General features: G+C 65.1%; 2 protein-coding genes across 2 annotated transcripts; one reads left to right on the top strand and one right to left on the bottom strand.

The window, feature by feature from the left end:
• Positions 1-894: 894 nt before the first annotated feature.
• On the bottom strand, positions 895-6366 carry CHLRE_08g366600v5 (uncharacterized protein). The gene is made up of 3 exons (XM_043064944.1): positions 5998-6366; positions 2609-5599; positions 895-2346 (listed from the first exon to the last, which is right to left on the bottom strand). Exons 1-3 carry the CDS (start codon positions 6087-6089, stop codon positions 1230-1232), a joined length of 4200 nt encoding a protein of 1399 aa, XP_042921945.1. The 5' UTR covers positions 6090-6366; the 3' UTR covers positions 895-1229.
• Positions 6367-6656: 290 nt separating this feature from the next.
• On the top strand, positions 6657-11902 carry CHLRE_08g366579v5 (uncharacterized protein). Its single transcript, XM_043064943.1, has 4 exons — positions 6657-6817; positions 7284-7357; positions 7551-7636; positions 7908-11902. Exons 1-4 carry the CDS (start codon positions 6746-6748, stop codon positions 10520-10522), a joined length of 2847 nt encoding a protein of 948 aa, XP_042921944.1. The 5' UTR covers positions 6657-6745; the 3' UTR covers positions 10523-11902.
• The last annotated feature ends 155 nt before the right edge of the window (positions 11903-12057 follow it).

Genomic DNA, 12057 nt, shown 5'->3' with positions numbered 1-12057 from the left:
TTCAAACGTCATGTAGCGCCCTGTAGACAGGTTGTGTCATGCTGGTAGTATCTTGCTTGTCCAGGTGAATGTTGCGGGGGAGGTGGGCTTTTGGGGGAGGTGTGGGCATGCAGTGGGTGTGCGGTGGGACAGTGGTAAGGCAGGTTGGTGAAGTCCCGTAGGGTGCAGCTGATTCCCAGAACCCAGCAGATGGCAAACAATTTGCAACGGCAGGGCAGGAGTACGCGGCCGGTTGAACGCCGGAGGTACTGTACCGACGAGTTGCTGGCTGCAGTGGGTGTTGGGATGGGTGTGTGATGGGACAGGGTTCAGGCAGGTTGGCGAGGTCCCATAGGGTGCAGCTGACGCCCGTACCCCAAGCAGACAGCAAACAGTTTGCAGCGGCAGAGCAGGAGTGCATGGCTGGTTGAACGCAGGTTGGCGAGGTCCCGTAGGGTGCAGCCGATGCCCAGACCCGTAAGCAGACAGCAAACAGTTTGTTGGGATGGGTGTGGGGATGGGTTGCGACGTGATGTGATGGGCCAGGGTAAGGGGCAGGTTGTTGGCTGGGGCCCAGTAGTGTGCAGCGTGTTTCAGGGCTTGCATCTTCGGGGAGCGGCAAGAGATGGGCCCCAATGCAGGCCCTCGCGTGAGAAAGATTGGACTTTTCCGGGTGTGGTGGGGCTGCACACGGCCCCCGAATCTCGCCAAGTACCCCTTCCCGGGGGGTTCCCAAAACGCTAAGAATTAGGCATTTTTTGGTCCCTGGATGCCGTGGGCGAGAACGCGGTTAGGGCCCTTCTCGCCAGCGGCGGCGGTCTACCCCTGGGAGATGATGGCTGGAGCGGGCTGCAGCGGTCACAGGTCCCAGCCAACCTTCCCGCCCTCCGTATTCCTATGTGTTGCGTTGTTCACCGTATAGGCGCCATTTCGCGTGCAATCATCTGTTATTCTAATGCAAGCCATCAAACACCCCGCCCGGCTACGCCCGGGGAGGAACCTCTCATCCAATAGCAATCCCACGCTTTCCTTCATGCTTCCTCTTCTCAACTTCCCCCATTACTGGTTTCCTCCTGCGCTGCCTGCGAGCTCCGACAACCTCTTCTGGCATTGTGCGAATTTGTTAGGTTAAAGCATCGTCGATAACATCACTGTGGTGAGGGCCACGCGGGCACGCACACCATCAGTCGTGCCCACATGGCCTGACCCACCGCTGTCACAGTCCGCACGGGACCCACGCGAGTACTACATTACTCATCACGGTGCAGGAAGCTGAGCGCATTCTTGATACGCAGCAGAATGCTCGCCCGCTCCTCCATTTCAACGCTCTGGGCTGTTGCAGCCGCTGCCACTGGCGCCGCAGCATCTGCACCACGGCCAGAGCTCGCACAGTCAGCAGTAGGCCCCTCCCTGCCCGTGCCAAACGGGGCTGCAGACCCACGACAAGACGCTGCATGGCCGGCGGCTGTAGCGGCTCCAGGGGGCATTGCGTGGCCGGCGGCTGTAGCCGCTGCAGCGGCGGTAGCTGTGCCCGCGCGCTTGTGCGACCTGCCAGACGACTTCGCCGTTAGCGGTGGCGAGGGCGGCGGCGAGACGCCTTGAGCATTAGAGGGCGTGGCATTTAGCCGGGCTCCCGAAGTAACCGGGCGGGATGAGGCCATCTGCTGCTGCTGCCGCATGACTCCTGCAGGACTGATTGGACCTCTAGTTGCGGCTGCGCAGGTGGTGGCGGCGGCGGCTGCAGAGGCGGACCAGGAACCCGCCGATGTGGGTGGCACGTGGGCGCCGCCGGTGCCGCCGCCAGACACTGCTGCAGCCGGCAGGCCTCCTGCTGCCGGCTGCTGCTGCGGGCCGCCAGGCGTGAGCTTGCTCTGGAGGCGGGAGACGCCGGGCAGGAAGGGTAGGCGCTGCGGCTGCGGCTGCGGCAGGTGCGGCAGTGTAGCATATCCGTGCCCGTGCCCCGCTACTCTTGCTGCAGGTGCAGATGCGAGCACCGCCGGGCCTACAGAGCCGTTCAGCCCCAGTTCCCGCCGGCTGCCTAGCCCGGCAGCAGGCGGCGCGGCGCCCGCTGACGGCGCCGCCGCTGCCGCATCTGTGCCGCCTTCGCCAGTGTGCGAGGAGCGACGTCGCGCCTCCTCTGGAAACGCGCAAGCGGCGGCACCCGTCGCCCCACCGCCGCTGGCATCACCGCTGCCGCTCACCCGCGGCGCCGGCGCCGCCGTCGGCTCGTGTGCGTGGCCGTGCAGCCGCACGCAGTGGCCGCGGCCGAAGGCGGCGGTGCCGGCAGCGGCGACTGGGACCTGGTCGGCTGAGGCGGCGCCCAGCACTCGGGCCGCGTGCGCCGCGACCGCCTCGGGATCCAGCGTCCTGCAAGGGCGGGCGGGCAGTTTAGTTCGAGAGCACAAGGAGAGGAACACGCAGGACGGTGTGCGTACGTGCATGTACGGCGGGATGCGTGGGTTGCATGGGTAGTGGCTGTGTACGGCGGCGTGTGGCACTTTGGCAATTAGTGCTACGATATGTGCGAAATACACGTACAGCAGCGCAGCAGTGCGACCTGCGATGGCGCTCGCACGCACGCTGAAACATCAACAAGCATACCTATCCCTCCTGCCGCCGGAAGTCTTACCAGTCTTGGTCGGCCGGTCCTTTGCGCGACTCCGCCCTCATCACGCGCGTCATGCGGCTGACCGCTGCCGCCTCGGTCGCGGCGGCGGCGGCCGGCGACGCGACCGGCCCGATCACGTGCACGTGCAGCTGCTGCGCCGCTCCCGACTGCGAATGGCGCTGCTGTGGCGGTGGTAGCGCGCCCCCATCGCTGCCATCATGGTCGGAGGGGCGGCGACGCTGCTGTTGCTGCTGCTGTTGCTGCTGCTGCGGCTGGTAGCTGTAATGAAGATGGGGCTCTTGGGGGATGCCGCCGCCGCCGGCAGCAGGCGAGGCCCGCTCCGACGCAAGCGCGGGCTCCACAGCCGCAGAGCCGTTCCAGCCCGCTGGGAATCGGTGCACATCGGCTGTGCCCGTTGCCCTGCTGCTCAGTTGCAGCTGCGACGGAAGGTTACTGCTGTAGCCGTTAACGCTTCCGTGGCAAATACGCGTGCTGGCGCCTGCGCTTGTGCCGCTCACGCTTTCTGGGTAGGGAGCGCTGTAGCGCCGCGCGCGGGAGGTCGCTCTCTGATACTCCCCCATGCTCCTGCCGCTGCTGCTCAGCTCGCTAATTCTGCACGTGACCGCGCCCGCGTGCACCCCGCCACCAGTTTCACCACCGCCTCCGCTGCCACATGATGCCAGCCGCGGTAACGGTAGCGACTCGAGCTGCAGAGCGCTGGTGGTGGCCCGGCCTGCCATGGCCGTGGCCGTGGCCGTGTCCGCCGCGGCGAGTTCTGGGAACATGACATGGCTCCCTCCGTGCCAGTGAGGGTACGGGTGAATGCCCGCGGTTGACACGGCGGTTGTTGTGCTGCCGTGGTGGCTGCCGGCGACGTCTTCCGCGGACAGCGGCAGCTGCGCTGCCCGTGACGGCGGCCAGGGGTGCTGGTGCTGGTGCTGGAATTGTTGATGGTGGTGTTGGAGGCAGGCATCGCCAACGGGAGGCGAAGAGGCAACATTTGGGAGCGGAGCGCTCTGGGAGCCAAGCCCAGCAACACCGGGCGGCGCTGGTGTGGCGGCCGCCACCGGTACCGCCGCTATACCTGCTGCTGCCTTGTCAGTGCCAGTGCAGCTGCCGCTGCCAGTAGCGCAGCCAGCCATCTCCAAACCGTCAGCCTGACCACTGCCACGCGCGCACGCCAAAGCTGGCACCGACGCAGGACCTGCTGGCTCACCACCGCTGCTGCTGCCGGCTGCTGCATCAAGCAGCCCGCCACAGGCCGCCGTGGAACCCGTTGCCGGGCAACAGCTGCTGATGGCCCCTACCGCAAGGGATCCAGATCCCGCGCGGCTATTGGCCCGCCCCCCAACAACTGACAACTGGGGGTCAATGCTGCGCCGCCGCGCGATTGCGAACGCCGCCGACGGCGGAACGGGTGAGGAGCAGGCCGAGGGCAGCGGCGAGGCGCGGTGCGACTGCGGCGAGGAGCAGGAGGACGCCGTTGCTGAGAATGGCGTAGCGGCGGCGGCGGCGGTGTCCGAGGCGAGTGAGCTACAACAGGTCGTCGTGGCAGGCCGGGGCCCGCCACCGCACTGGGCGTAGCACGGGCTGGCGGCGGCCGCTGGTCCGGATGGTCCGCGGCGGATGGCCGCCTGCCGCGGCGGGCTGCCGCCGGCGACGGCGCCGCGCTTCCCAGCCGCCGTCGAGGCCGTGGCGGCGCGGCCGCCCACGACGCTGCGCGGGGTGCTGTGCAGACAGCAGGGCGAGCAGGCGCGCGGCAGCAGGGCGCCATCTGTGAGCTGCTGTGGCGGTGCCACCACCGCTGCGGCGTGCTGCCCCTGCTGGGTTGCCCCGCTGCAGCTGCTGCCGGGGACGCACGGGCCACGCACGCTAGCATGGCCAGCGCCACCCGTGCTGCTGGCGTTTTCACCTGGCGGACTGCCGCCTGCCAGGGATGACATCGCCAGGGTGGGCTGCTGGCACTCCAGAGAGAACCGCCGTGTCCAGGTGCCGCCACCACCTCGGCTGCCCAAGGCTGTCCCAGCCGCCCCCGGCATCACTGCAGCTTGACGGCATGCGCCGTCACGGCCTCGAGCCGACAAGCGCGGGCTGCACGAGGGTTGAAGCACGCCGCCGCCGCCAACAACGCCACTGCCACCGCCACTGCCACCGCCGCCGCGCGGACCGTAGCCGCCGCCCAGAAGATGGTGGCTGTGGGGGTCCGCAGTGCGGGCGCGCGGCGACAGCGCCGCCGCTACCCCTGCATTCACCACCGCTGCCACTTGGTCCTCACTCACCCGGTCCATAAGTACAGCCACCGAGGCGGGCGCGCGCGTCACCTTGCTACCGCCGCAACTGCCGCTACTGCCAGTGCCGCTGGGGCCGCCGGGGCCGCTGAGGCCGGCGGCTGTTGCGTCGGGCACACAGGCGAAGCTGATGCGCTTGGTGCCGCTCGCAAAGGGCGTGGGGCGCGCGGCTGGCGGTGGGCTGTCAATGTGCGGCCCCAGCCTCGTAGAGCGTGCGGACACCAGCTGCACAAGGCTCCCAGCAGCGCACGTGCCAATGGAGCCGTTGCTGATGCTACTGCCCCGGCCGCTGTCCACCGCAGCTGATGCTGCTACTGCCGTTGCTCCCGGGGCGCCGGGCGGCGCCAGCAGCACCGAGCCGAAGCGGTGCGGCGCCGGTGCCTTTATGGTGATGGTCGCAGGCAGGCGCGGTCCGCGGCGCTGGCGCGGATCGCCTCGCCAGCCGTCGCCCTCGCCGGCAAAGCCGGCGTCTAGCATTCGCAGGTCAGCCTCATCGAGGTCCTCGCCATCCACCTCCTCCTCTCGTCCGAAGGCCGCATGCCCTGTTCCCGAGGCTGCAGGGCCGGAACCGCTGCAGCCTGAGGCTGCCGCGGCAGCGATATTGAGCCTGCCGAACTGGTGTCGCGAGGGCGAGCGGCGGGAGGGGGGCAACGCGGGCCCGGAGGGCGGGGCTGTGGCGCGCAGCAGGTAGCTGACGTCGTAGCCATGGCGCACGCGTGCCTCCCTGTGATCACGTACACAAGATCGTGCAGGAGGGGAGGATAGTGTGGGGGGATAGGGCATGGGATGACGTTGACGTCGCGGAGGGAAGTGGTGCGCACGAGCGTGGCAGTGTGGCGCTGCAGGTCACTTCTGAGTTCTGGCGTTCGGGCACTTCACAAACGGGACCGCTGTCGGACAGTGAGGAGATGCCCGCTTTGAGCAAGAGTTGTGGTCTCTCGCCGGTTTTGACAAAAATGCGAAGGCGCCGGGATAGAGGGATAGAGGGATAGAGGACCTTGACCAATTGCACTGCAACCGCCACCCTGAGAAGAACACGGCTCGCGCCCAGGATGTTCCCAGCTGTGCGCTATAATGTCTACATAACATCCTTTTATCTTTCAATTCACCACGCTAACGCACCTCAGCACAGTGCTTGGCGTGCAGGGGCGAGCTGCATTCTGGTTTACAAACGCTTCAAGCTGCTGCGCCTGTCGAGCTCTCTCTGCTGCCATTGTCAGGCAAATACATAGGATACGTCGCTTTCGAGTCTCAGCGTCGCTGGACGTCCAGGATGCACAGCTGTTACTTCACGGTCGCTAAAGCATAGCTTTTACGTGTACAAAATTGTTTCCTACAAATGCAGTAGCACGCAATAATCAAATGCAGTGGCGGGGTCTTCTGTGGCTTTTACTTTACCGGCCTGCATGCGCGATGACGGTTGCGACCCGGCTTCCCACGTCTGTCCGCGCTGCCTCACTGGACAGATTGATTGATTTGCACGCAATCGTGGTAGAAGGCCTGTATATTCTGTGGGGTGTATATGAGTCTCTTGCGGTGCTGCGCGCGGTACTTGGATGGGTGCTGCGCAGGGTGTCGCGATCCTTTCAGTTACAGACGCCCCCCCCCCTGTGCGCGGGCCATTAGGTCACCCGGCCCGTAGTTTGCCCTAAAGTATGGACTCTGATGGCTGTGCGGCATGACTCCACGCACGGAGTCCATTCTGACGTGGACCAGGGCGACCGTGACGCCTGGGCAAATCGGTTAGACCATCCGAGTCTGCAACCCTTGGTATTACCTTCATGTAGCTCTATATGTCAAAATTGAGTGCATACAATGGATAAGGTTTTTACAGTTCCGTTGAGGCTTATCAGAAACTCAAAGTAACATTATGGCGAGCGCTGCCAAGCGGAAGGAGGCCCAAGAATTCAGGGCGCTCGAGGAGGCGCGAGAATCAGTGTTGGTGAGCTAGCGTCCGGGTTCGACTGCAAGGCATTGGTGGGCCTCGTCACTTCGCATGGCCTCGTTGAACTTGACGCGCTTACCGTTCTGAGAGGCGCCCAAGGTATAGCTCAGCATTTTGACAGCAACTGCAATCGCAAACGCGATACAGCGTGCAACCCGCATTCCGCAGTACATACAGAGTGCGATGAAAACGGGTTTAAGACGAAGAGCGGGCAGTCAGAGCTACGTGTGTTACACAGTAGTGGTTGGCAGGAAGCCGGGAGGAAAGGCCACACGCTAGGCCTCGCACCACACGTCGCTGAATACACGCCCAAGCAGCTCAACGCGCCCGGCCCTGCTTCAGGGTTCGCTTCGGCTCGCAAGACACCTGAAGTCGAACGCTTGACTACCACACCAGCAGCACATCTCAGCACGCTCAATGGCCCAGTGCTCATTTTCCGCTTCCTCCCCAACACGCACCACAGGCGAAGGTAGCCCCGGACCAAGCACGTCAACTGCGGGCTGAGGACGTCTTGAAGAATGCGCGAGAGAGCTGCAGGTGCGCTCCGGCTCCTGGTTCCCGTGGGCGCGTGGCTTCGGGGCTTGGGCGCTTACCTCCTCTGAACATGATTAGTCGCTTGCGGGTTGCTAGCTAGGGTTTGGTGCGCGTGCCCTCGTATGTGGCTATGCGCCCCCGCGGGACCACTCCGTGTGCGTGATTTCAAAATGCAATACAATGTTGTCTAATGCAGTCGGGCTGTATCAGCCATGTACGAGAGAAAGCTGCTGCGCGACTCGTTCCACCACAACACCAGCGCAGTGCGGGCGCAGTTCGGAGGTGGGTTCGAAGAGATCATGTGTGTGCCGAAGGCTGGGCAAGGGTGAGAGAGCATACCGTATGTGCCGAAGCTTGGCAAGGGGCCGGGGGAGGTTGTCATCATGCATGGGGCCAGGGCGGAGTTGGGGCAGAAAGCCGTGGTGGGGCAGCGCCAGGGTCGTTAGAGAGCACACGCGTTAGAGAGCACAAGGAAGAATAAGCGCGGAGACTGCGTATGCATGCGATGCAGCAACGCGCCGTGACGTGTTGTGCCATGTGTCGTGGGTCGCAGGCCAGCACGTCCACGGTCTGGACGACTCAGATGACGAAGATGAGGCGGACGAAGAAGACGAAGACGAGGCGAATGGAACAACAGGGATCCAGCCGCAGCAACACCAGCTGGCAGGGACCGCAGCAACCCACGCAGGAAACCATCACAATTACGGTAGTACGCGGCATCGCAGACATCTACAGGTTCACGAAACAACTGACATCGCAGCCGCCTCCACGTCTTGCATCGCGCCGCACCCGCCGCCAGACCCGCGCGCCGCCGGCACTGCGCGTCGCGCCTCCCTTACATACGCCCGCGTAAAGTTCGCAGCTGATCCAGCTGCGTCAAGTGACGGCGGCGGCAGCGGTGATGGTGATGGCAATGGCAGCCGCAGCGATGGCGGCCGTAATCTACTGTCACCGGCGTTATCGGCGCCGCTGCCGATGCAGGCCCAGGTGAGGCTGGCGACCAGCCACGGCCCGCATCTCGAGCTCCACAGTGGCAGCAGCAATAGCATGCCGGATGGCTTGGCGAAGGCAGCGGCTGCGGCGTCAGCAACTGTGGCCGCGGGAGCGGGAGCGACCTACGCCACCAGCGCGCCCAGCCGGGTGCCGTGGCCCACGAAGGCTGACATCAAGCAGCGGCTGGGCTGGCAGGCCAGCAGTCAGGTGCTGGGCGCATCCCGCCGCGCCCGCCGCGCTTCGACATCGGAGGTGGGCGTGTTCAAGGACCCGGTGCTCGTCGAGATGGCAGCGGCGGCGGCGGTGGCGGAGGCGGCGCAGGGCGCCGCGCTGCCGGATTGGGCCGCGCGCACCGTGACGCTCACTAATGGTCAGGCGGTGCGGGTGCGGCTTGACCGCGCGCGGTTCCTGCACCTGTTGCATAACGGTGCGGATCCGGCTGCGTTCGTGGCAGCGGCCGCAGGCCTGTCCAACGCCACCAGCGCCGCGGCGGCGGCGGAGGCGATGACGGAGGCGGAGGCGGAAGAGGCGGAGGCGGTGCTGGCAGCGGAGGCAGAGGCGGTAGCGGTGGCGTGTGGCGCGGATGACGGCACGTCGTCGGCGTCGCCGCCGTCCTCAGGACGGCTGCTGCAGGTGCCGGGAGGCCGGCTGCAGTCCTTGCAGCGGCGCTCCTTTGGGGCGCTGGCGCGCCTGCCGTCTATCGGCAGCGGCGGAGGCGGCAGCAGCAGCAACATGTCCGTGGCCGTGGCCATGGCGGCCGCCACCGCTGCGGCGGCGGCAGCGGACGTTGGAGCCAGGCCGCCGACAGCATTGAGCGGGGTGCGTGGCGGCGACATCAAGCGCTCGACCTCGCAGTCGAACACGCGCCCCACCACCGGCACCAGCGTCAGCGCCAGCGTCACTGCGAGCTTAAGTACCTCCGCAGCCCCGTCCAGCCTGTCCTTCAGGAGCTCACTTCGCACCGGCGGCGGCACCGCCGTCGCCGCCGCCATCAACGCAGCTTACGGCGGCGGCGGCGGTGGCGCTGGGGTATACGGTGGCGGCCACGCCACCACCGATGACCTTGGTGATTCAGCCGGTGTCTTTGGCTGCGGCTCCAGTACTGGCGCAGCGCTTCGCGCCGTTGAGCGGACGCGCATGCAGGCGGCGGCGGCCGCCGAGGTGGACGGCAAAGGCGCCGCCGCGGCGTCGTACCAGCTGCCCCAACCTTGTAGCCCGCATCCGCGCCCGCATGCCGGCCCCAATAGCGGCGGTGGGCCATTCGGGGACGGGCTTGCGTCGCCGTACGGAGCAGCAGCCGCCGCGGCAGCGGCCGCCGCCGCTGCTGACGGTGGTGGCGGCTATGGCGGTGGCCAGGCACCCATGCTGCCGCACCTCAGCCGCTCCGGCGGCGGCGCAAGCAAGGCGCGGCGCGCGTCACTTGACGAGGCGTGGCTGGCGGCGCAGGCGGGGGCGGGCGGCGGCGGCGCACAGGCCGTCAGTCGCTGGATGGCAATGGCGGCGGTGGAGGGAGGCGACGGCGGCGCAGGTGCGGCCGGCGGAGGCGGAGGCACCGGTGCTGGCAGCCGCGCGCCGCCGCGCGCGCGACACTCGCTGTTGCAGCTGAACCTCGCCGGCAGCGAGGGCCGCGAGGGCACGGGCGCGGCTGTGTGGTCGCAGTCGGCGGGCGCGGTGAATGGCGGTATTGGCGTCAGCCCCAGCGGCTCCAGCTACACGTCAGGCAGCGGCGTCATGTCACATGGCGCGGTGCTTGAGGCGACGATGCGTTCCGCAGCGGGGGCGTCGTCTGTGTGCAGGAACAGCACCGGCCTCAGCGGCTGGCCTAGCGTAGGGGCTGGTGGCGGCGGTGGCGGTGGCGGTGGCGGTGGCGGTGGCGGTGGCGGGGCTTTTGGACTGCCCGACCGCCGTGCCGTCAGCTATGGCGGCCCCTCGCCTCAGCATCAGCATCAGCATCAGCAGCCGTCGCCGCTACTGTCAACCACGCATGGTGGCGGCGGTGCCGCGGGCACTGCCGACGGCGCGGCGGGGACGTCGTATCCAGGGGTGAGCTCGCCTATGGTGATTTCGCCGTCACGTCGTCAATCATATGATGAGACCGGGGCTGGCAGGTCCAAGGGCGGCTCTGGGCATGGGCTCGTGTCGTCACTCTTGCGTGCGCTGCGGAGCAAGAAATGAGGATTTAGGAATGCCAATGTGGGCAAGGCATCTTGATTGTTTGCGTTGTTGACAATCTTGACATCCGGCTGTGCTCAATGCATGGCGTGACCAGCCAATGTCTCTTGTTCTTGCGCAAGGCCCGCGAGTGCTGTGCACAAGTGAGGATTTGGTAAAGCCTATTGATCGGAGCGAACCTGGAAGTCTATTGGTGAGTTGCTGGCTGAGATTGAAGGAGAACGCACACGGCGCCTGCCCACCTGTCAACCCGTCGCTTGTCGGCACATGCATGTGGCACTCTACTGAGTGTACATAAGGCATGGTGTGTGTGCAAAGACGACGGCGACAACCTGAAAGTACAGCTTAGGAGTGGCAAAAACACATTTGACGCATGTGGGCGTGCAGGTTGTAAGTGTTATCTACTTGCAAGGATGCGTGAGCAGCACGTGGCAAACGCGTAGCGCGCATCCACATAAATGGGAGTCACGCACTCATTCATGCATCCACACTGAGGACCGAGTGCAAGCTTGACCCGATGAAAGCCATATCGGCATGTGAGTACAGTTCAGATGTATGGCTGGGTGGGGTGGAGGTTGGATGGTCCGGTACCGTACGGGTAGTACGGGGCTCCTGGACCAGTCACTGGTTCACTGGTTGACAGGATTTATTGACAGGAGTTAATGCACGCAGCTCGTGATATGCATTTGTCTCGTGATGTGCATTTGTCTCCTGTCCCATTTGAAAGTATGGCTGCAAATTTATACTGTCTTACGGGCAGGGCTTACATCTTCCAGGGGTAGGTCACTGCCGCTGGCGAGAAGTGCCCTAACCACGTTCTCGCCCACAGCATCCAGGAAACCCCGGAAAAGGGTACTTGGCGTGATTCGGGGACCATATGCAGCCCCACGCGGCGAGAGTGCACCCCCGGAAATGCCCAATTTTCTCGCCCGAGAGCCTGCATTGGGGCCCGTCTGTTGCGGCTCCCCAAAGATGCAAGCCCTGCGTACGCGGCAAGAGGCATGTCTACTCCGGCCAGAGGTTGGATGGCACATACACGCGGCCTCGCTTTTGGGCTTTCCCAACACATGGACTGGCGCAGACATCACACAGAGTGCCCCTGCGAAACCCGAGTGCCATGTTGTTATGTTTCCATACGGTAACGGTACGGTACACGTACACGGCACCACGGTACCATGCCACGATCCGGGCGATCCAGGCGGCCAATAAGTGGATTGCCGCTGTTGCGTTGCGCAGCTGTCCAGCTGAGCTTGTCGGAGGCGGGGGCATGGATGGTTGACATGGCCGTCCGCATCAGGGGCCCGCACAGGTCCGCACTCCTGGTCTGCATACGATAGTTCAGTTGCTTGGTCGGCTGTCCCTTCTTTGTAATCTCGCAATCATACGATAGTGTTGGGCAGCGCAATCAACGCTAGGGACGGCCACGGGCTCATGCTCATGCCTGCAATGCTGCTGGGGTAAGCTTTACGATATGCTGGTGTGTCTGGCCGGATGCACACTGAACTGTGCCTTGACATCACGCCACATCATGCCACCAA

Source organism: Chlamydomonas reinhardtii, chromosome 8 (assembly GCF_000002595.2).
Source record: "Chlamydomonas reinhardtii strain CC-503 cw92 mt+ chromosome 8, whole genome shotgun sequence".
Taxonomy (NCBI): Eukaryota; Viridiplantae; Chlorophyta; class Chlorophyceae; order Chlamydomonadales; family Chlamydomonadaceae; genus Chlamydomonas; species Chlamydomonas reinhardtii.
This window is presented reverse-complemented; position numbering and strand designations above follow the sequence as displayed.